This window comes from Telmatherina bonti (genome assembly GCF_933228915.1).
Source record: "Telmatherina bonti genome assembly, chromosome: 12".
In the NCBI taxonomy this organism is placed as follows: Eukaryota; Metazoa; Chordata; class Actinopteri; order Atheriniformes; family Telmatherinidae; genus Telmatherina; species Telmatherina bonti.
The window spans coordinates 7,859,642-7,884,034 of NC_136610.1; the positions used below are offsets into that span (position 1 = coordinate 7,859,642).

At 41.7% G+C, this 24,393-nt stretch overlaps 1 protein-coding gene across 2 annotated transcripts in view; it reads left to right on the forward strand.

The window, feature by feature from the left end:
* mgat4b (alpha-1,3-mannosyl-glycoprotein 4-beta-N-acetylglucosaminyltransferase B) overlaps nt 1–24,393 on the forward strand; it is a 177,117-nt gene that overhangs the window by 96,480 nt on the left and 56,244 nt on the right. For both annotated transcript variants that reach the window (XM_079249740.1, XM_079249741.1), the window contains exons 5-7: nt 12,969–13,015; nt 14,030–14,143; nt 22,900–22,975. In XM_079249740.1, the coding sequence (XP_079105866.1) occupies nt 12,969–13,015; nt 14,030–14,143; nt 22,900–22,975 (237 nt within the window). The remainder of the gene's footprint in view (nt 1–12,968; nt 13,016–14,029; nt 14,144–22,899; nt 22,976–24,393) is intronic.

Sequence of the window (24,393 nt, forward strand, 5' to 3'; positions counted from 1 at the left end):
CATGATGCAGTCTAACATAATCCATCCATTTTCCTAACTGTTTAGTTCAGTCAAGAGTCACGGTCCTATCCCAGCAATCACTAGAGAGGCGGGGCACACCCTGGACAGGTCACCAGTCCATCACAGTCTCACCATAGACATTAATAAAGAGTAGACACTGTACTGACTGCTTGGGCGCAAGAAATGCGGCGCCATCTTGGAACGGTCGTCCACCCCGCATACAAACAGCAGGTAGTAGTGACGATGCCTGAGCACTGTGTGGCGTATTCTTGTTCTAATAGGCAGACGATTGAGAGTAGGGCTCAAGGGATTACTTTTCACAAGACTGAACATTTTTATTTGGTAGTATTTTGTAAATATAAATTTATTGTACTGTATTTATGTCCACCAGCGAAATCTTAGCCAGATAACGGCAGCTACAGTGCCGGTCTTCACTCGGCTATGGAGGCTAAATAAGACTTTGTAAATAATATATTCCAAAACACACACTTAACATTAGATTTACACCTGACCCAGGAATGCTACTGTAGAAATAAAACAAATATCACCGGTATAAGACATCTCTCATATCAACCCTCCCCACTACAAAACGTCTGACTGGAAAATAGTTTGCAAACAAGCTTACTCACAATTTCAGCTGCTTTGTTTTGTTTTTGAAGGTTTTCCAAAACACCTGTAAGGAAGAAGTGGAAGTGGCCTTATGGAGGGAAGGCTGCACTGCTACTGAGTCATCAGTGCTTTGCAGTGAGCATTTTAACCCGGGTGATTTTAAATAAACAATAAATGGTAATGACCACATATCCTAATACATTACAATTACAAGCAGAAATAACAAATATAAATAAATTCTGAACGTCAAACGACTGTGTGTCGTCCAAAAATGGAACTCTATTGACGCTTCCCTTACTGCAGTTTTACCTTGTACACATCTCCGTATGGGTCGCTTCCTATCCACTGGATCAGCTCGAAATCCTCCTGCGGATTCCACCGGGACAGGTCGACACTGGAGTTCATCATTTCCACTGTCGATTACAGCTCCAATTAACTATATTGATACTATATAAATATATGACTTATATTGATGCTCTATAAATCTATTAATGATATTGATGCTATATAAATATATGACTTATATTGATGCTCTATAAATGAATTATATTGTATATATTAATAATTTATTAAGACAGCTTAATCGTGCTCTTTGCTTCTCTATCATATATTTGTGTGTGTGTTTTACTTTTGCGAAATGCCGCGGTATCACAGAGTATTATGGTAGCTACCATCTCATATGTATATTAGAATATTCTATTTCTGCAAAGCCCAATTATTCTAATATTAAAATTGTATTATTATCCTAATATAATTAAAATTCACAGGACAGGTGTTCTGTTTCATAGATACATGAATGATGTTTGCAACAAAAATGTTGTGAAAATCAATTTAGTATTCAGCCAGTTGTGACTGATTAAACTCACTGACACTTCATTGCGCCTGCTAAACAGATCACACTGAGTGGAGCAGCGACCGGTCCAAGATGGCGGCCCCACGGCTCTTCAGCGCCAATAGCAGCAGTCGATGCGGCGTCTACTCTTTATTAACATCCTCGCGGCCTTAGCCACGCCATGCTTCATGTGCAATCACACAATAGCTGTCAGACACCACATGAGATTTCTTCACAGATGATGCCTAAAGAACAACCACAAAAGGTTCCAAACTAGGATTAAGACAAATATGTGACATCATGAAATTCATTTTCATATTATCTATTATTTTTATTATAAAAAAATATCAATTCATTAAACTTCAGACGCTGATATTCCAACAGCAAGTGTCATGATATGATATTTTATGTTTCTCTTTAGTTCAGGTTTCCTGTTTTGGTTCGTAGTTTTCCTTGTTTAGTTCTCTCACGTCTAGGTTCTTGTTCATTAGTTCACCTGGTTTGATTTCTGATTCGTTTCGCCTGTCTAGTTACTTCCTCTGTGTATTTATACCCCTTGGTTTGTGTTCTCAGTTGCTGGATCATTGTGTTATTTTAGTTGCATGTCTAGTTTCTGGTTGCATTTTTTAGCTTCCCCATGTCTGTATTGACTTCAGTTTCCTTCTGGATTAATACTTCATACTCTGGATCACTGGCTCCCGTCTCTGCATTTGGGTCCTTACCACCACCAATCACGATATCATGACAACTCCTCAGTTCCTGAAGGGATGGATATTTCTCGGGTCTATTTCCACTCATGAAAACACAACATCCAGGGGCGTGCTTATTTTGTCTCAGGATGTGGACACGGTTCAGGTTTTGTATTTTGTGGACATCTTTACTTTACATAATGTCGACGTTACCTGAAGTCAACATTAGTAAATCAGTTTCCGTCCTGTGTGTGTTAACTGGGACGAGGACAGTGGGTGAGTTAAATGAGCAGGTTGACCTCTCAAACACAACTCAGGTGTGTAAAACTGTAATGACTGAAATGTCCTCTAAAGTCATGGAAACATTATCTGTGTGTGTGTGTGTGTGTGTGTGTGTGTGTGTGTGGATAATTGACCATCAGAATAAATGTGTGTTGATGCGTGTGCTTCCTTGCATGCTTTATAAAGGCCACTGGTTTAGCAAATGAACCTTAAAACACACACACACACGCTGATAATGTCACCAGCTCTCTGTGTTTAGCTTCCATGCTAACACCAACGCCAGACTGCTGCAGGCAGGTTAATGGGAAGTGTGTGTTTGTGTGTGTGTTTTCAGTAGAAGTGATGAAGGTCAGAGTCAAAGCTGTGTGTTGTTTCTTCTCATCTGTTCCTATATTACACTCTTTTGTGTTTATGTCAGGAAAAAATTTATTCAAACTTCGTCTTCTGAATGAAATGGAATTGATCAATTTACGCTTAAATATTTTTTATATTTTATATTCAGACTCCACTAAAAGATTACAGAAGATTTGTCCAAATGCATTTGTAAAACACACGAATAAGAAATGATGCAATGGTCTAAAGCAGGGCTGCCCAAAGTGGGGCCTGCGGGCCAAAATCAGCCCGCCAGCACTTTGCTTTTGGCCCTTAAAGGTGGAGTATGTAAGATTTTCAATATTTTCAAAATAAATTAACTAAAAAAATAACTACAATCATAATTAGATAGTTTTTTTTAAACTGTAGATGTAAATGTAGGTTCCAGTCTGTCCAAATTTGATGTGTTATTAAATTACAAGCTTAATAATGACAAAGACCCTTCTTGAATGTTTGCCTACCAGTAAAAAAAAGTGCTTTTTGTCATTTGTCATTAATTAAACTTGTAGTTTAATAACACATCAAATATGGACAGACTGGAACCGACATGTTCAAAAAACTATGTAATTATGATTGTAGTTATTTTATTAGTTAATTTATTTAGAAAATATTGAAAATCTTACATACTCCACCTTTAAGTCATTGTTTATATTAATGCCCTACAGAGCTTGATGAAAAGACACTTTCAGTGTCATGAACCCCAAAAAGACCAGACTCAGAGGGACCCTGACTGACCTTGTCAGTGAGCGAGGTGCAACCCAACATGGAGAGACTGGTAATATCCAAAAATCAACTTAATGTTTTCCACTAAGTAACTACTTGCCTTGTTCCACATGCACTGTTTCTGGTTGTTGACACGTTGCACTTAGTTGCAGTTTAGTGGCTGTAATTATTGTTTCTTGCCCCTCTAACTATGGCTTTATTGTTCTATTGCCATATTAATTTTTTATGTAACATTTTATTTGCCCAGATAGGAAAAATCTGGGCAAATAAACAATAATTAAAAATAACTGTGTATTTTTTCATGTTTCATCCTTAAAGCTGCAGCGTTTGGCCCGTGGCTCGCTGGATCATTTTCAGTTTGGCCCATGGAGGCCAAAAGTTTGGGCATCCCTGGTCTAAAGCATCTATAAGAACTTTTTTTTTTGACAAGATACTCAATTAAAAACTCACAGAAGAATGCCTGAAAAGAAGACCTACAAATGGAAGTTTCAGTATCGTACTGGGAAATGGTTTGTACTGGGACCCAAATCGAGTCAATAAATACACGTCTTAAACTGATACATTGATGAATCATTAATATGTGTTACACGTGTGGAACCAAATAGCTACAACACATTGTTGTAACAAAAATAAGGTCATATTTTTATTGTTTTCTTAAATGAAAAACGATTTATTTTTTGATTAACTTAGTTTTTTAAAAATTTTTTTATCCATTTTAATATTTCTGTATTTACTTTGGTTGTTCCAGTCCTCCACAGACAGAAATGTCGCCTGAATTACCAGGAAACTCCACTTCAGATAGTTTTCAGATAGAAAATCAGAACCAGCTCCTCGACGGAGCTGCAGAGTTTTCTGTCTCCTTTGGTTTCAGTGATGTTACGTGTTTCACTCCTCAGCTTGTTTCTGTCAGGCCGAAATCTTTTTATGTTTCTCCCCTCGGCTGATCTCATATTTAAATTCCTTTGCGGGTTTTTGTTCTTTTTCCTCTGTAATTTCCAGGGTTTGTATCTGCTTTCACTCTGAATCAACTTATGTTGAGGTTCAGATCTTTGTGGACTAAAAGAAGTGGGAACAGGTCACGTGGCGTCTCAGCAGGGCTTGTTTGTGCAAATCAACAATGATCAGTGAAAGCACCCACTTAGAGCTTTTAAAGTGACGGGATGTACAGCATGAATATTACACGACTGAAGCTTGTTACAGAGACACACGTGACACACACAAATCACCACACACACAAGCACACACACATCAGCTCTGCTGTTACCTGAGTCTGTCCAGGATTACATCTGTTTCTATGTTGAAATGGAATAAACCACATTTTTAAAGCTGACAGTAGAAAGACGTCTTCTAAGTTAGTTTTCTTTAAAAGGCAAACTCCAGTAAAATCAGAGATCTGTGTCTTTCAAGGATTCTGAAAACTAAGACCTTTGACGTCTGAGCTGTGGGTGGGTGGGAGACGGGGGGGGGGGGGGGGGGGGGGGGGGGGCGCCTTGGGGTTGCGTCTCCACCTTCATTAACCTTTATCTTAAATCAAAGGCTCATTGTTATTATTCAGTAATTTAATCCTCTGAACCTCAATGCCCTCTGAATGCTTTTAAGAACATTTTAAATCAACAAATCTGATTCATTTTACACAACCTGAAACACTAGAAATGGAAAAGTCTCTCAGATTTTCAGTTTTCCAAAATATCGTTTGTGATTTGTGAGTCTTCAATGATATAGCAGAAAATAAAAGTGAAGTTTCAGATTATTTCACATAATGTTTACTTTGTTATGTCTTCATTATTTCAAACAACAACTTGATGTGGATGTGTTGTGAGTAAAATCAGAGATTCAGAAAGATAAACATCTATCATTTTATGTTTCCATTTTAGGAAAAAAACTTGTTGTTTTACGTTTTCACCAGTCGAACTGAGCGTCTCTGTTACGCCCAGTCTAGAGGTTCCTGAACGCCACATGAAAATACCATCCTTCAGATTAAATCCGACTGGCTCACAGGGGAAGGTTTAAACGGAAAAGCTTGTATTTTTACTGCAGTCGTGTATGTATACGGTAGTAGTAACAGTCTCTCTAACGTTGGTTTCATCTTTAGAAGGTGGAGCTGACGAAGCAGGTAAAGTTACGCTCCATCCCCCTGCTGAGAGGCGTTCATGTTCCCTCTGACATTCAACTACTGGCCCAGTTCTGGTTCTGGTTTGCTCTGAAGAGCCTGGTTGGATCCACATCAGGTGTATTAATTTATTCAGGCTTTGCTGGACAGAGACTGTGTAATTAAAAGAAACTTGGACTTTCTAAATAAATTCATAAAGGCATACAGACTGGACCATCAAAATTTGCAAAAGAACAACTCTTTAAAAACCTGAACTTATCAGGCCACACCTCAGTAACTTCTGCATGAAATCCACTTTTTACCATGCACTGTGAAACTTAGCGAGGGCAGCCAGCGGAGTGTTTATGTAGAGAGTACACGTGTATCCCGGTAATGTTGTTTGACCTGAAGCCTGTCAGAGAAATGCCAAAATACAGAAGACTCGTCACAATAAAACAGAAAGTAAGGCAACATGTGGATTGTTACTTTACATTAGGTTTTATCGTAGAACAAGACAAGACAGAGCCAGAATGTGTCCTTACTAGGAGCTAGCTAAAGGAAGGTAAATGCTGAAATGAAATGAAAATACTGACGGTGACGACCTGAAACACGACATTCTCGTGTCTCATGTCTAGTCCCACAAACAACTGACTGAGATGTTTTTATGGCTGTAGATTCTTATCTGCCATCCAGCAACCTGCCTTATGTAAACATTGCTGGATGCTGCAATGATGATGGCTAAAAACCGGGGATTTAACAGGAAAAAGCTCTGTGAAGTGCAATTTTCCACTGCATGACAAATTGCCAAGCACTGGCCAGTAAACAACTTCCGGAGGACCTCAGTAGCATCTTGATAACTGTTGTTAAAGTGTCAACTTCATTAAAGCTTGCTGCTCTGATAAAAGACTGTTCGCCCAGCTCTGCGGGGACTAGGATCACCAGACACTGCCATCACACACAGAAGTAGGGCAACTGTCTCGTGGACTGGTGTGTTTCATGGAACCGCAAGGAAAATTCAAGAATTCCTGCAGGAGTACAACACACAACTGTGCGAACTGTTGACCAATTGGATTAAAACAGCATACCTTGCGCATACCTTTGCTTTCTACAATGAAACAAACAAGCAGATGCAAGGTCCAGAGTCAAACCTTCTCCAGTCTAAAGAAGCCCTTGAGGCTTTTATTTGCAAACTGGATTGCCAAAGTTTCCAGAATATCAACAGGGGAACTAAAACAGTTAAAATTGCTGATAAAACGACACAGTAAGTTTCACTCACAGAGTTCACTCGGCACATGAACATGCTTCTGGAAGAAATTAAGTCTTGCTTTGCTGACATTGATGCCTTCTTGTCAAAAGAATCGTGGTCATGGACCCGTACACTTTCAACTTAGAGGATGTGGAATACCTCGGCTGTGAAGATGAGCTTGCAGACCTTCAAGCTGGTTCATTATCATGGAAATATTTTGAGGAAAACGGATTCAAAAGGTTTTGTCATTGTCTGTCCCAAACTGGCCAAACACACAATTTTGATGGTGATTCTTCCATTCAGCACAACATACCTGTTGGAGGCAGCCTTCAGCAGCCAATCAAACTAAAGCTGGCTCAATGTCCTCCAGGACTTTAGACTGGCTGTCACCAACATCGCCTCTGACATCTCATCCCTGGTTAAGGAAGCCAAAAGTGTAATTAGTTATTTCATGGACAAAATGTATACTGTCAGATCAATCTCTCCCGACTAATCGATTATTTTTTGGGTAAAAGATGTGTCTTCACAGGCCTGCTCTGTTACATGTTTAAAAAAATGTACAAAATTTTGTTCAGCTCAGTGATAAGATCTTTTAGTAAGTTACATTTACCAAAGGTAAAAAAGGTAAAACCAGTAGCTTTACATGCTGATTTTGTAAATAATTTGTCAAGTCTCTTTTAAAGTCTTTTGTATTTTGATATGATATTCTTGTTTTTACCTTAAATATCTCATACACCCAGTAACCCAGTAGGAAAAAAAGCTCACACCAATACACACGGATGGCATTTTAGTCTCACTACATACACAGATATAGTTAAAGGTACTAACCAATCACTGCAATTTCCCAATAAAAATACAAATTTTAAGATTATATACATATTAACCGTTTGTGGGAGGGATGGTGGTGCTGGCTTTTTGATAGTTACTTTGGGAACCACTGGTTTAGGATGACCCACCTTCAATCATTGTAGTTAAATTGTCCAGCAATGATGCTTTAGCCTTGACCCGGCAAGCACACCAGTTAGCTGTGAAGCTAGCAGTTAGGTCTATTTTCATCATGAAAATGCATCTTCCCTAGAGGGCAGAATTTGGACTACTTAGAGTAGATGAAGAAACTGATTAATCTGGTAAAAGCTAAGCATGTCAAATTTTATAGATTGTGAATGTGTTTTAATGTGGTAAATGTGAGTTGTGCATGTTATCTTTGCTAAGACTAAAACTTTCTCTGAAAATGGCTAGACCAGAGTTTTGTGTCTCCATCTGTGCCGAGCTGGATTAATTTAATCTGGATCTGAATCCTGATTAGGCACTTTCTCACCACACTCCAGAGCCAGATTTTGTCATATGTTTTGGTAGATGTTATAAAGTATCAGCAGAAAGCAGAAGTTTGCAGATTTTAGCTAGTGTTAGTTTATTTTAGTAGATGTTAGAATGCCTTAGCACATTTTAGAAGATGTTGGTAGGTAATAGGTGATAGCAGATGTTAGGAGATTTTAGCAGATGTTAGCAGACTTAGCAGCTGTTATTAGATTTTAGAAGATTTCAGCAGAGGTTAGGTAGCATTAGCGGTTTTTACCAGGTGTTAGCGGCCATTAGAAGGTGATAGTGCATAATTATTAATATTAGGTGGTATTAGCAAATGTTAGGAGATTTGAGCAGATTTCAGCAGCAGTGAGATGATATTACCATCCATTAGCATATGTAAGTTTGTGTTAGTTGATGTTAGCAACCATTAGCATATGTAAGTTTGTGTTAGTTGATGTTAGGAGATGTTAGCAACCATTAGCATAAGTTTGTGTAAATTGATGTTAGGAGATGTTAGCAACATTAGCATAAGTTTGTGTAAGTTGATGTTAGATCATGTTAGTGGCCATTAGCAGATGTTAGTTGTATTTGGGAGGTGTTAGCAGCCAGTAGCAGATGTTAGGTTTTGTTAGTTGTTTTTTAGAGGTGTTAGCAAATGTTTACAGGTGTTGATTGAGGTTAAGAGATGTTTAAGGAAGGCCTGTTATGAGGTGTTACCAAGGTTTTAGGAAAGGAAAGTAATTAGTGTAGTATAACTGAACAACATGGTGATTCAAAGTACTCTTGATATTTTAGCTGATGATACCAGATTTTAGCAGATGTCAAGATGTGTTAGCAGATTTTTGTCAGGATTTGGGTTTCTCCCTTTGCTTTGTTTTCAGGGTTCCTGTTTTATTTTGTAGTTTCCTGTTTAGTTCCCTCGGTTCTTGTTTAGCTTCATTGATTTCCTGTTATTGAGTTCACCAGGTTTCATTTTGTTAATTACTTCACCTGTCTCATTGTGTTCTGTGTATTTATACCCCCCAGTTTTTGTCTTGTGTTGCTGGTTCATTTGTTGGTTTTGGCCCTCACTCTGTCTTGGATTAAAGTGATGTTTGATTTCTGCATACCGGCTTCCCGACTCCTGCATTTGGGTCCACATCCCTACAGCCACCGTGACATAATGAACCAGCCACCCAGGACCCAGCAGGAGAGGAGAAAAGGACACTCCAGGCGCCATAAGCAGAAACCACCAGAGACCATGACATGTGACGAACTGGTGGGTATTTTGCTTGGGCTTGGACCAGTTCCTGAGCTGGTGGAGAGGGAAGTCCGGTCGCGGTTCTGGGGACGCTCCTCTTTTGTCCCGAGTTCCCGAGGGGGTCCCTGGTTGGGACGCTCCTCTTTTGTCCCGAGTTCCCGAGGGGGTCCCAGGTTGGGACGCTCCTCTTTTGTCCCGAGTTCCCGAGGGGGTCCCAGGTTGGGACGCTCCTCTTTTGTCCCGAGTTTCCGAGGGGGTCCCAGGTTGGGACGCTTCTCCTCTGTCTCCAGTGTCCGGCGAGGAGGTCGCTCCTTCTCCTCTGTCTCCAGTGTCCGGCGAGGAGGTCGCTCCTTCTCCCCCGTCTCCAGTGTCCGGTGAGGAGGTCGCTCCTTCTCCCCCGTCTCCAGTGTCCGGCGAGGAGGTCGCTCCTTCTCCCCCGTCTCCAGTGTCCGGCGAGGAGGTCGCTCCTTCTCCCCCGTCTCCAGTGTCCGGCGAGGAGGTCGCTCCTTCTCCCCCGTCTCCAGTGTCCGGCGAGGAGGTCGCTCCTTCTCCCCCGTCTCCAGTGTCCGGCGAGGAGGTCGCTCCTTCTCCCCCGTCTCCAGTGTCCGGCGAGGAGGTCGCTCCTTCTCCCCCGTCTCCAGTGTCCGGCGAGGAGGTCGCTCCTTCTCCCCCGTCTCCAGTGTCCGGCGAGGAGGTCGCTCCTTCTCCCCCGTCTCCAGTGTCTGGCGAGGAGGTCGCTCCTTCTCCCCCGTCTCCAGTGTCCGGCGAGGAGGTCGCTCCTTCTCCCCCGTCTCCAGTGTCCGGCGAGGTGGTCGCTCCTTCTCCTCCGTCTCCAGTGTCCGGCGAGGAGGTCGCTCCTTCTCCCCCGTCTCCAGTGTCCGGCGAGGTGGTCGCTCCTTCTCCTCCGCCTCCAGTGTCCAACGTGAGGGATCCAGAGCCGAGGCTGCCCCCGTCGTCTGGGCCTCCCGGCCGTCCTCCAGAGCCGAGGCTGCCCCTGCCGTCTGGGCCTCCCGGCCATCCTCCAGCGCTGAGGCTGCCCCCGTCGTCTGGGCCTCCCGGCCGTCCTCCAGAGCCGAGGCTGCCCCCGCCGTCTGGGCCTCCCGGCCGTCCTCCAGCGCCGAGGCTGCCCCCGTCGTCTGGGCCTCCCGGCCGTCCTCCAGAGCCGAGGCTGCCCCCGTCGTCTGGGCCTCCCAGCCGTCCTCCAGAGCCGAGGCTGCCCCCGTCGTCTGGGCCTCCCGGCCGTCCTCCAGAGCCGAGGCTGCCCCCGTCGTCTGGGCCTCCCAGCCGTCCTCCAGAGCCGAGGCTGCCCCCGTCGTCTGGGCCTCCCGGCCGTCCTCCAGAGCCGAGGCTGCCCCCGTCGTCTGGGCCTCCCGGCCGTCCTCCAGAGCCGAGGCTGCCCCCGTCGTCTGGGCCTCCCGGCCGTCCTCCAGAGCCGAGGCTGCCCCAGACTGTTTCCTGAGCTGGGCCGTTTGGACTCTTCCCCTGGACTTGTGCCCCTGGACTTTGTTTTTTCCCTTGGTCCGTCCTCCGGGCCCCCTCCTCCCGCCCATCTCTGGACTCTGAACTTTTTGGGCCGTCCGGTGGCCGGCCCTTGTGGGGGGGGGGGGTACTGTCAGGATTTGGGTTTCTCCCTTTGCTTTGTTTTCAGGGTTCCTGTTTTATTTTGTAGTTTCCTGTTTAGTTCCCTCGGTTCTGTTTTAGCTTCATTGATTTCCTGTTATTGAGTTCACCTGGTTTCATTTTGTTAATTACTTCACCTGTCTCATTGTGTTCTGTGTATTTATACCCCCCAGTTTTTGTCTTGTGTTGCTGGTTCATTTGTTGGTTTTGGCCCTCACTCTGTCTTGGATTAAAGTGATGTTTGATTTCTGCATACCGGCTTCCCGACTCCTGCATTTGGGTCCACATCCCTACAGCCACCGTGACAATTTTAGGAGATGCTAGCATTAGAGCATGTTTGTAAATTTTTAGCAATATTAGCAACTAATTTCAAAAGGGGTCAGATAAATATTAAACCACAATAAGTTTTACAAACTTTTATGAGAGAGTGCACCATTTAGCCACAATATCTCTTTTCCTTCCTTGCTAGCGTACTCATACCATGTTGGGAGCAGCTGGATGTTCCTGCCATGCTACACATAACACCTGCTGCAATGTAAAGTTTTTATTTTTTTTTATTTTTATCAAAATGTTCAAAACCACAGCTCCATGATGGAGTGGTGTGGTGAGGAAGATACAACCTTTCAACTCTTTAGTGTTATAAATACTAATGCTTTAGCCTTCAACCAAAACAAGAGCTAGTTGTTCGGCTAACAGTTAGCTCTTCCTATGTTTACAATTTAACTATGTTAGTAACTTGATGTCAGATCACATCTGGAATATAGCATTAATATTTAATATCTGCTGCATGAATTTCTGATTATACAAACTGAGCTCATCTGAGAGCCGTAATCTTATCATTTAAGCATTTCAGAAATTATAGCACAATCATTTTACCTATCTGAGAATTAATTATGTTTTCTTGTGATTTTCATATATGGAAGCTGAGAGAGGCCATGCTGGAAAATATTTTCTAATCTCATTATCTCCAGATAAAAAGTTTCAGTATTTTGTCAGATCAGTTCAAGTCCTTATCTTGAGATAAGAAGTTGTATAAATATGCCTAATAGATGGAAGTTTACCAGGAGTTTTTGTGTTTACACTGTTATCTTGATTATTCTGATTTCTCGTAAGTTAATCCATCTTTTTTTTCGTGATATCACAGTATATAGTAACTTGCTATTATAGGAAAAGAAGTTCTGCTTTTAATATGACAAGATGGTTATGATAAGGTTAAAACTAATGCTTCCTGTGTAAGCATCTACCGTCCTCTTTGATTTTCGTCATGACTGTTTGTTTCCTCAGCTATGTTGTCTTTCTTTTTGGTCGGTTACGATCGTTCCAGTCAGACATGAAGCAGATACAAACGTCTGAGTGTATCTTTAGACCAGTCTCTTTCGGGCTCCCACAATGTTTATCTCAAGGGAAAAAATTCTGATGGAAAAATTGTGTTTTTCTTTCCAGTTGGAAAAAAGTGTCCACTTCAAAGAGTGTTTGTCATTGAAGCAGCTTTCTATGTTGATATAAGAAAGTCTGCTGGATTTGATATAAAACTGTGAAAACTGCATCTGCTCCTCGTTAACACAGAGCTCTGCGGTAAGCTCCACCCGACTGGCACCTCCAGGACGCCAAAACAAACCGCAGCCTGTGACGGGCTGCAGCTCCATGTGGCTGCTGGAAATGTGTGTGTGTGTGTGTGTGTGTGTGTGTGTGTGTGTGTGTGTGTGTGTGTGTGTGTGTGGGTGGGTGGGTGTGTGACCACGCACTGACCTTCACAGCCAAATGAACGGGTCCCACTGGGAGCCCAGTCCGGACTCTGATTGGGCCAAATGGGAGGCTGAGCTCTGACATCACTGATTGCTCAAGTTGTTGTTGATGTTGCAGTGTAAAAATGTGTGTATGGTTCATTTTTGTGTCACAAAACAGAAAAGTATCAAGACGATTTCTGCTACATTTCTGTGTGTGTTTGTGTGTGTTTTCAGGCTGACCAGCAATATGCCAGCAGTGTAGCAGACAACCTGAAGCGCCTGTAAGTTCACCTACGTGTCTGAACACTATTACTATGGCAACACATATGCCAGTCTGTGTGTGAGACATTTTACCATTTCATAAGAAGTATAAACTCATTGTAAATCTGATGGCAGCAACACATCTGTAAAAAGTTGGAACAGGAGCCACAAAAGGCTGGCGAGGAGGGCAGATGTGGAAGCTGCCCACGCCATCGGCACTAATGCAACCCCATCCCATCAGAGATGCAGGCTGATAACAAGCTGGATGCTCCCTCTCCTCTTTAGTCTGCAAGACACGCCGTCCATGCTGTCCACAAACAATTCCACATCTTTATCCAGGTTTCCACTCAGAACATTTTAGATGAGCTTTGGTCCAGAGAAGACGGCGTGTTTCTGGATCCTCTTCACACATGATGGAGCTTTAACCTGCATGTGTGGATTTCAGGATGAACTGTGTTCACACTGGTTTCTGGAAGTCTTTCTGAGTTCATGGAATAATTCCCAGTAGAAAATCGTGTCTGGTTTTAAAGCAATGCTGCCTGAGAACCCCAAAATAACCAGAAATCTGCTCTAGGCCTTCAGCCTTGACCCAACATACAGAGATTCCTCCTCATTCTCTGAATGTTTGGATGATGTTTTTAGTGTTTACAATTCTGGATTTTGGAATATTTTTTTAACTTCTTCCAGAAACTTTGGACCCAGTTTGTCCCCATGGGATGGGGTTGCATTAGTGCCGATGGCGTGGGCAGCTTCCACATCTGCCCTCCTCTCCAGCCTTTTGTTGCTCCTGTTCCAACCTTTTACAGGTGTTGCTGCACCAGATCTAAAATAAGGTCATATTTTAGATGATAAAATGTCTGAGTTTCAACATCTAATATGTGGTTTATCATCTATCAACTATTGTTGATGAGATTTATAAGGAATAGACTTCAGCTTTCTTTTAATATTTTCTAAGTGTCCCAACATTTGTCATGTTTGATGATTAAAGCTTTGTATTTTTTAGATTGTTTGACTTTCTGCTGTTTTTGTCTCAGTTTTCCTGCAGAGATTCAGTCCGGTCTGTTGGAGGTCGTTTCTCCATCCGTCCACTTCTACCCAGATTTCTCCCGACTCCGAGAGTCCTTCGGAGACCCAAAAGAGAGAGTCAGGTGAGTGTGGGATGAGTGGAACAACTAAGTTTTGTGTTTTTGGCTTCAGGAAATACGACTTGTCTTTGAGTCATTTCTTTTAAAAAAGGCAAATGTCGGGTCTTTTTCACGGGGTTGTGTTTGGCAGCATTGATCCTTTAGTAGTTGGGAGAATCCAGAGTTTCCTGATGGTCCCAAAATGCTGAAAATTGCACCTAAATGGACCAGTTTGAATAAGCCTTATTCTGTGGACACTTAGAGTCCTGCGTCAGACAGTGAACACACCATGCTGTGGGATGTTATGCAGTCAGACAGCTGTTAGACATTTAGCTATGGAGAAGTAAAAGTGCCACAATGTATTAATTATATATATAATTATTTAATTAAATAAATCTGTCATTAATTTATTAAAACATTAAATGTAGAATTAATTAATTAATAATGCGTCACTAATTTTTTAAAATAGGAAATAAATACACAAATATATAATTAAATATATTAGTAATTCATTAAAATACAATTCATTGCATGTAATAGTGAAATTATTTCATTATTTATCTATAAATATATATATATATATATATATATATATGTATATATATATATATATATATATATATATATATATATATATGTATATATATATATATATATATATATATATATATATATATATATATATATATATATATATATATATATATATATATGTAAAATGAAATTTTACAATTAAGATATAGATATATATTAATTGTATTTTAATGAATTACTGATGTATTTAATTATATATTTGTGCATTTATTTCCAATTTTCAATAATTAATGACACATTTAATTAAGTATTTACTGCTTTAATAAATGAATGACACATTTAATTAATCAATTAATTAATAAATTAATACATTGTGGCACTTTTACTCCTCCATATTCATCAGTAACAGACAAAAATCATTGTAACAGATTTGGCTCATGCTCTGTTAACGTGGAGTGGGTGGGGCTTACGAGGGGTGGGGCTCAGAATCACTTCTGCAAGACTCTGATGTCTTCACTAGGAGGACTGAGTCACAGTCAGAAGACTTCCTCCCTCAATCCCTCAATTCCTTTTCTGGTGGAGTAAAGAAGGTGTACTGGTGGAAGATTACCCTGTAACCTGCAGTGCATTGTGGGAACTGACACAACAGGTGAAAACAGGACAGACCAATGAGATTATTGGGATTAAACAAACGACGTTTCACTTTAACGTTTTTCTGATGTAATTTTGGTTCATTGTGACAGAGTACGATAAATAACTACAGTCCCTGAACATATCGCCGTCACACATTTACAAGTCTGTAGTTCTTTATGAGGAATTTGTCTAAACCTGCAAAGGACATCAAAGTTAGGACCAAATGTTTTCCCACATTTACAGCCATCCTTTGTGTGTGTGTGTGTGTGTGTGTGCGTGTGTGTGTGTGTGAGAGAGAGAGAGAGAGAGAGAGATTCATTAACTCCAGTAAGCTAGGAACAGTGTATGTTTCTGAGTGTGTGTTTGAAACAGTTCTGCAGGCGTCTGTCAGCCTGTCATGGCTAATTCATTAGTTTCTGAGCCACACCAATCAGGGCAGAACACACACTCTCACACACACACTCACATACACGCACACAAATCACCATCCCATCTCCTGACAACACACACATATCACACTCTGTACACACTTCGCAGGTCAGCACGCTGATCAAGGCGTCACCGTTTATTTTAATAAACTGCTGAAAGCTGTTTGGATCCCGTTACCGTGGTAACACAGCTGGATGGATAAAGATGGAAGAGGAGTTATAACTTGCTGTAAGACAAGCTGGAGCCTGGAAGGAGCAGAGGCAGTAGATACAAAATAATTGTGGAGAACTGAAGATTGTTGGGAAGAAACTAAACTAAAAATAATCCTCTGTGGCTGTACGTGTCTGAGATGGGACGATAGATGGTAAAATATGGCAGGAAATCCAAGAATCCAAATTTGTAAAAGCTCTTAAAAACAAATTCTTCCTGAACAGATTCAAAATGTGACCAAATACTAAATAGTGATGTTATATTTTTATCTTTGGCCCTGAAACCGTAAAGCCTGCATCAAGCAAAGAGCGAGTCCAAACGAAGCCCCGTCGATGCCCATCATCAATATCATCAATATTATCAGTATCATCAGTATCATCAGTATCATCAATATCATCAGTATCATCAATATCATCAATATCATCAGTATCATCAGTATCATCAATATCATCAGTATCATCAATATCATCAATATCATCAGTATCATCAGTATCATCAATATCATCAATATCATCAGTATCATCAATATCATCAGTATCATCAATATCATCAATATCATCAGTATCATCAGTATCATCAATATCATCAGTATCATCAGTATCATCAATATCATCAATATCATCAGTATCATCAGTATCATCAATATCATCAGTATCATCAGTATCATCAATATCATCAGTATCATCAGTATCATCAGTATCATCAATATCATCAGTATCATCAATATCATCAGTATCATCAATATCATCAATATCATCAGTATCATCAGTATCATCAATATCATCAGTATCATCAGTATCATCAATATCATCAATATCATCAGTATCATCAGTATCATCAATATCATCAGTATCATCAGTATCATCAATATCATCAGTATCATCAGTATCATCAGTATCATCAATATCATCAATATCATCAGTATCATCAGTATCATCAATATCATCAATATCATCAGTATCATCAATATAATCAGTATCATCAATATCATCAATATCATCAGTATCATCAATATCATCAGTATCATCAGTATCATCAATATCATCAATATCATCAGTATCATCAATATCATCAATATCATCAGTATCATCAGTATCATCAATATCATCAGTATCATCAGTATCATCAGTATCATCAATATCATCAATATCATCAGTATCATCAGTATCATCAATATCATCAATATCATCAGTATCATCAATATAATCAGTATCATCAATATCATCAATATCATCAGTATCATCAATATCATCAGTATCATCAGTATCATCAATATCATCAGTATCATCAATATCATCAATATCAGGCCACATTTAGCCGACATCACATGACCCACTTGTTGGGGGGTTTGAGTGACTAAAAAAGCCGAAGGAAATTCAGAAAGTGTTCTCTGTTATCTGAGGTGATGTCGAGGATCATTGTGGGTATTGATTAACACCCCAGCCTCATGTAGGGAACCTGTAGAAAAGCCAGATGTCTCAGCAGTTCGGAGGCATTTTCACACATGACCATTGATATCGCTGATTTATGTAACATGACTGAGTTATTGATAGTTAATTGTGTTTTTTTGTTGTTGTTTTTTCGTTGAGAGGTGTTTTAGACAGAGAAAACAACTTTTAGGTACCGTTACAAACAGCTGCAACAATACAAAATATAAGTTATAGTTACACTAAAAGGTTTTTATATAGATATTTGTCTTTTTTTTTTAAATAGGGAAATTAAAAGAACATCTTATGATCGTTTTATGTTACTAATGTTATTGAAGCAACTTTTTAGTTGATTATTTTGTCCATTGCAGCTGTCACTGATTTTAAACTCTTCATGGCTGGATCACCTCTTGTTGTTGTGTCATTGACTGCTGTGTGTGTGTGTGTGTGTGTGTGTGTGTGTGTGTGTGTGTGTGTGTGTGTGTGTGTGTGTGTGTGTGTGTGTGTGGGTAATGTTCATGTCTGTGACCAAATGGCCCCTTTGGGCAGAGGTGGTAATTCCTGGTCCAGAAAGTAAATGTTTCTGGATGTACCTGTGCATTTAGAACAGGTGTTTTCACTAACAGGCTTGTTTACCTGGTAAATAAACTCTGTTTACCTGGTAAATAAACTCTGCTCATTAAATCCAGCTGGTTTGGTGACGGGTCGGAACCGCTGCCGGACTGGACTTTTACTTTCTGGACCAGGAATTGCCTCCTCTGTCTTTGGGGATAAATAAAGTTATCAGAAGCTGTATAAAATTGTTTGCCAGACAGATTTGCTCTGTCAAGGGAGACATCTCATGTCTATAGCTGCCCTTGATAATCTGAATATTTTTATTATTATGATAATAATTTATTTTATTTATTTTTTTCCTTTTATCATTTTGCAATCATCGTCAGTCTTGATATGGCCGAGCTGGACCTGGCAGGGAAAGAGAAAAAAAAGAGGAAATGAAAGGAGGAAAAAGAGAGACAGAAAAGAAAGGCGTGGAAAAGGATGGAAAAACTAAAAAGCCATCAGGTGTCCAGCTCAGAGGGGAGGAAAGAAGAAAATGAGAAAAGATAAAGGTGTAAAGGTGTGCACGACGCTGCCACATCTGCTCCGAGTGTGAAACAGATGCCTGATGTGAATTATTGTGTTTGCTAATGTTCGTTAAAAGAAGCTAAAAATATAAAATTTACTTATGCATTAACCCTTTATAAGGCACTTACTAAAATACCTTAAAATGAGACATTTTAACCTAAAATTGTCCTTCTGGTATGTACCAAGACCTCCATTAGTTTCATGCTGAATATGAGAGAAAACAGAGTGATAAAAAACAGTCACTTGCACCATAAAGGGTTAATGTCATGTCTAAGCACTGATAGGTCGGTGTGTGTGTGTGTGTGTTAGTGGCGTTAGTGGAAACGCTCCACCTTTCTATATGCAGACATGTAATGTATATTTTGTTAGATTATCTATGATACTGTTTAGGGTGACATTGCGTGATGGGGGGGGGGGGGGGGGGGGGTTGTGGCTCTGCACAGAGGTGGTAGTGGAAGTGTTACTTCAGAATGACTCATGTAGAAGAGCTGCACGATGGCGTAGTGGTTAAGAAGATCGCTGGTTCGAGCTGCAGCTGGGGGGTGGGGGCTCAAACAGTGGCCTTTCTGTGTGGATGTTCTCCCCGTGAGTTCTCTTCAGGCTCTCCGGCTTCCTCCCACCATCCAAACACATGCATGTTAGGTTAATTGGTTACTCTAACTCGTCCCAAGGAGTGTGTGTGAGTGTTAGTGGTTGTTTGTCTCTGTGATGGACTGGTAACCAGTCCAGCTTTCGCCCAGTGATTGCTGGGATCGGCTGCATCGGACTAAACGGTTCAGAAACTGGCTGACTAGAAGAGACAAAATGACTTCAGCACCTAAAGGTGACTAACATCTGATTTATGTTCTACAACTGATGTAAGCAGAAAGAAAAAAATGTGAAACAGTGAAACAACGTAATAATAAGGTCTTTATGTGTCGAACCTGATGTTGATGGAAAACACACGAGCACGCCTTTAGTTGTATTTTAAAAATGAACTCAAAGCCTGATTGGTGGTTTATATCTGAGCATATGCTGACTGCTGTGGTCATAAACGTTGCGGTACCGTCGACCCCCAGACACGCCCCGTACCCCGACGTCAGGCTCCCGCCGTGCTTCAGGACAATGGCAGCTCAGTCAGGTGATTATTAAAGCTTAAGGAGTTGTAATAAGAAGAGGAGCATCATCTGTGGTGCAGCGTCAGGGCATCGGGTGTTTCAGGGTCGAACATCACTCTCTCAGGTTAATCAGGCCTTGACTTGTCCTCAGAAACCCGCTTTGATCCAGAACATCTGGAAAACTGAACACAGACCAGACCAGCTCCACCTCTGCTTCCAACAGGGAGCCCTTTGCCCTCTTCCTCTCCTGGTTTTCCCAGGATCCATCACTTCCATCCATCACTTTTGTTGACTGCTGGGAAAAAGCAAATCTGCAACAGATACGCTGCAGGCATCAGCAGCTGCGTCTCGCCGTTTGCCTCTGATCAACTGGTTTTAACCTCTTCATCCTGAAGCCGGTTTTTACACTCTGAGCACACTGGAAGCAACAACACGGAGGCCACCTCCCTGTCTTTACTCACTTTTAAATCCATTTTATAAGAAGATAATAATATATAATAACATAAGAATATTATTGAATTTCCCTTTGGGGATTAGTAAAGTTTTTTTCATTTCATTCATATTGATTATTATGTGTCATTGTGATCTCTAAGGAACGCTGAGACATGAGATTAGTCGGGTCAGGATGAGGATACGTGTTACTGTGTCGGAGGAAATTCATCTGGAACTCTGTAGAACATGGAAATGTTTTTCCCCTCCTGAAAGAAAACAGGAGGCCCAGTTCATCGTGGAAAGAGGAAAGCAACGTCTGAAGAAGAACCTGCTGCAATAGAAAGCTGAGCGGTTTCCATGGTGTTACACAGGTAAATGTCTCAGGAAGACAGCAGCAGATGATGATGAAGAATCCAGAAAAAAAAACCATATTCATCTTAGAAACACCACCAGGGTCCAGTAAGACATGAAGTCCAGATAGTTTATGATAGGAAGAGAGAATGCTTCACTATAAAACCCCCTTCATCTCCATGGAAACAAGGAGGATCTTCATCTCCATGGAAACGAGCAGGACCTTCATGATTCATTTCAGACAGAGACAGAGACACAGGCGACACATTCGCTGAGATTTTTACAGCTGGAAACAACTTTTCGCCATAAAACATCAGAAGTCAGACATGATGTGGGTCCAGCTCAGAGTTTCTGTCCCACAGAGAGGAGACGGACGTCTTCCAGAGTTTCTGTCCCACAGAGACGAGACGGACGTCTTCCAGAGTTTCTGTCCCATGGAGACGAGACAGACGTCTTCCAGAGTTTCTGTCCCACAGAGACGAGACAGACGTCTTCCAGCATTTCTGTCCCACAGAGAGGAGACGGACGTCTTCCAGAGTTTCTGTCCCACAGAGACGAGACGGACGTCTTCCAGAGTTTTTGTCCCATGGAGACGAGACGGACGTCTTCCAGAGTTTCTGTCCCATGGAGACGAGACAGACGTCTTCCAGAGTTTCTGTCCCACAGAGACGAGACGGATGTCTTCCAGAGTTTCTGTCCCACGGAGACGAGACAGACGTCTTCTAGCATTTCTGTCCCACGGAGACGAGACAGACGTCTTCCAGAGTTTCTGTCCCACGGAGACAAGACGGAGGTCCTCCAGAGTTTCTGTCCCACGGAGACGGGACAGACGTCTTCCAGAGTTTCTGTCCCACGGAGACGAGACAGACGTCTTCCAGAGTTTCTGTCCCACGGAGACGAGACAGACGTCTTCCAGAGTTTCTGTCCCACAGAGACGACACAGACAGAGTTTCTGTCCCACAGAGACGAGACGGACGTCTTCCAGAGTTTCTGTCCCACGGAAACGAGACAGACGTCTTCCAGAGTTTCTGTCCCACGGAGACGAGACGGACGTCTTCCAGAGTTTCTGTCCCACGGAGACGAGACAGACGTCTTCCAGAGTTTCTGTCCCACAGAGACGAGACGGACGTCTTCCAGAGTTTCTGTCCCATGGAGACGAGACAGACGTCTTCCAGAGTTTCTGTCCCACAGAGACGAGACAGACATCTTCAAGCATTTCTGTCCCACGGAGACGAGACAGACGTCTTCCAGAGTTTCTGTCCCACAGAGACGAGACAGACGTCTTCCAGAGTTTCTGTCCCACGGAGACGAGACGGACGTCTTCCAGAGTTTCTGTCCCACGGAGACGAGACGGACGTCTTCCAGAGTTTCTGTCCCACGGAGACGAGACATACGTCTTCCAGAGTTTCTGTCCCACGGAGACAAGACGGACGTCTTCCAGAGTTTCTGTCCCACGGAGACAAGACGGACGTCTTCCAGAGTTTCTGTCCCACGGAGACGAGACGGACGTCTTCCAGAGTTTCTGTCCCACGGAGACGAGACAGACGTCTTCCAGAGTTTCTGTCCCACGGAGACGAGACGGATGTCTTCCAGAGTTTCTGTCCCACGGAGACGAGACAGACGTCTTCCAGAGTTTCTGTCCCACAGAGACGAGACAGACGTCTTCCAGAGTTTCTGTCCCACGGAGACGAGACAGACGTCTTCCAGAGTTTCTGTCCCACGGAGACGAGACGGATGTCTTCCAGAGTTTCTGTCCCACGGAGACGAGACAGACGTCTTCCAGAGTTTCTGTCCCACGGAGACGAGACAGACGTCTTCCAGAGTTTCTGTCCCACGGAGACGAGACGGTACCTAAATGCGGTGTTTCATCACTTAAATTTTCGTTGTTTTTCATGTTTTTTTATCCATGTGTTTCTAACTCTTATCTTCTTTATTAATTGTTTGTTTAATTAATTGTTGTTTTTGTTCTTTTTTTAATTTTGTGAAAACAGTCACTCAGTTTTGAGTCAAACAGAAAAAGTCTGACGATCTGAGTTTTATTAAGTGTGAAAAACATAACTGAATATTTGGAGGTTTAGAGATAAAGATCTGTAATTAGAGCTGTTTTTATTTTTCTTGTTGTGTATTTTTGTTGAGATAAATAAATAAAAACTGTGTAACAGATGGATCGAAGCAGGAAATCAAGCTGCTGCAGAGAAACAACAGAGTGTATCTGTAAATACTGAACTGTGTGTGTTTATCAAAGGTCGTCTGCACACACACACACATACACACACACACACACTCAGCGTTCCTGGGAACTCTGGGAATTTATGGAGCGCTGAGGTTTTCTTCCCGCCACACAGGCTGCAGGTCTGGGTGGTGTTAAAGCTTTAATCCTGTAATCATGTGACAGAAACATGCTGGATGTGTTTCCTGTTGTCTTTAATCTGCTGCAACGTGCACGCTCGCTGAGTGGTGATGAAGACGAGGCTGCAGGTCTCCATCACATCCTCTTCACGTTACCATGACGAACGGCTTTTCTCCTCCTCTTCCTCTGCAGGTGGAGGACGAAGCAGAACCTGGACTACTGCTTCCTGATGATGTACGCTCAGTCTAAAGGAACCTACTACGTGCAGGTAATGAAGAAACACGAGGTGTTTGTTTTACAGGACAAGTGTTTGTGTTCTTCACCTGCATTGTGTTAAATTATTCATCATTAACCCTTAAAACTCCACCAGATCGCCAGCTTCACTTCTGTTGGCGAGAGTTTCTCATCAGCAGCCAATTCTGATGGATTTCTTACAGTTTTCCAGCTATTTCTGTCCCATTCAGGAGTTTTACAATCCAGCCGTAGAATATAGAGATTATTCAATTCAGTTCAGCTTTATTTGTACAGCGCCACTTCACAACAATGTTGTCACAGGACACTTTACATACACATCATTTCAAGCCAGTTCATACATATCCTATAATAGAAACCAACTGATTGCATCGAGTCATGACTTCCATCCAATCCCCCATCCTGAGCTGCACGAGGCGACAGTGGGAAGGAAAAAACTCCCCTTTAACAGGAAGAAACCCTCCAGCAGAACCCGGCTCAGGGAGGGCAGCCATCTGCCTCGACTGGTTGGGGTGGAGACGACAGGAAAGACAGATCAACATGTACAACTGCACTTATTCAGGAAGACCTGCGGAATAAAGGAGAAATAAGTTAGAGACGTCAATATTGTCATATATTTATACATTAATATATTAGAGAAATAGAGCGAGGTACTTCTCAGTGCATCAGGTGACATCCCTATTGCTACATAAGTAATGGTTGGCTAGACTACCCATAACTATAAGAGCAATGAGCAGAACCTGGACAGTTGGGTCCCGTACATGCAGACTCCAACTCAGGAGATGCTCATATCCTAACTATAAGAATCATTCAGAGACTCTATGTGGTAAAACCACAATAATCCATCACAACATCATTATTTATCATGTTTTATAGATCACTTTCGTTACTGTGTTGCTTAGAGACCCCTATTTTGACCTGGAAATGATAATGAAGCCACTTCCTGGAAAATTCTCCTCCAATCAGATTCTGTTTTGCTGTTTTTTTTTTTTTTTTAGGTTTTTTTTGGTCTTCATGCTACTATATTAAATCTGCAACTAAATTGGTTTCATTCATCAGTAAAAGACAGTCTGTGTTTGTTGTGGATCTTTGAGGTTGTGTACCAGACACCTCGATTGACCTTATTTTTCACACAAAGAAAAACATTCTCAAAACTAAAATGATACCGAAATAAAGAAACATTTAATGATAGCATCCTCTAACTTATCTTGATTTAACTTGTCATTTTATATGTGATCCTATTAAGCCACATTGTGTCTTATTTTATTTCAATTTATGTAGTTTTTTAAGACAGAAATTGATCACAGAGAAACAAACAGGCACATAAAAATGACTTGTTATTTCAGACGGACACAGTGACGTACATACTCCAGGGGTGTCAAACTCCAGTCCTCGAGGGTCAGTATCCCGCGGGTTTTTTTGTTGTTTCTCTCC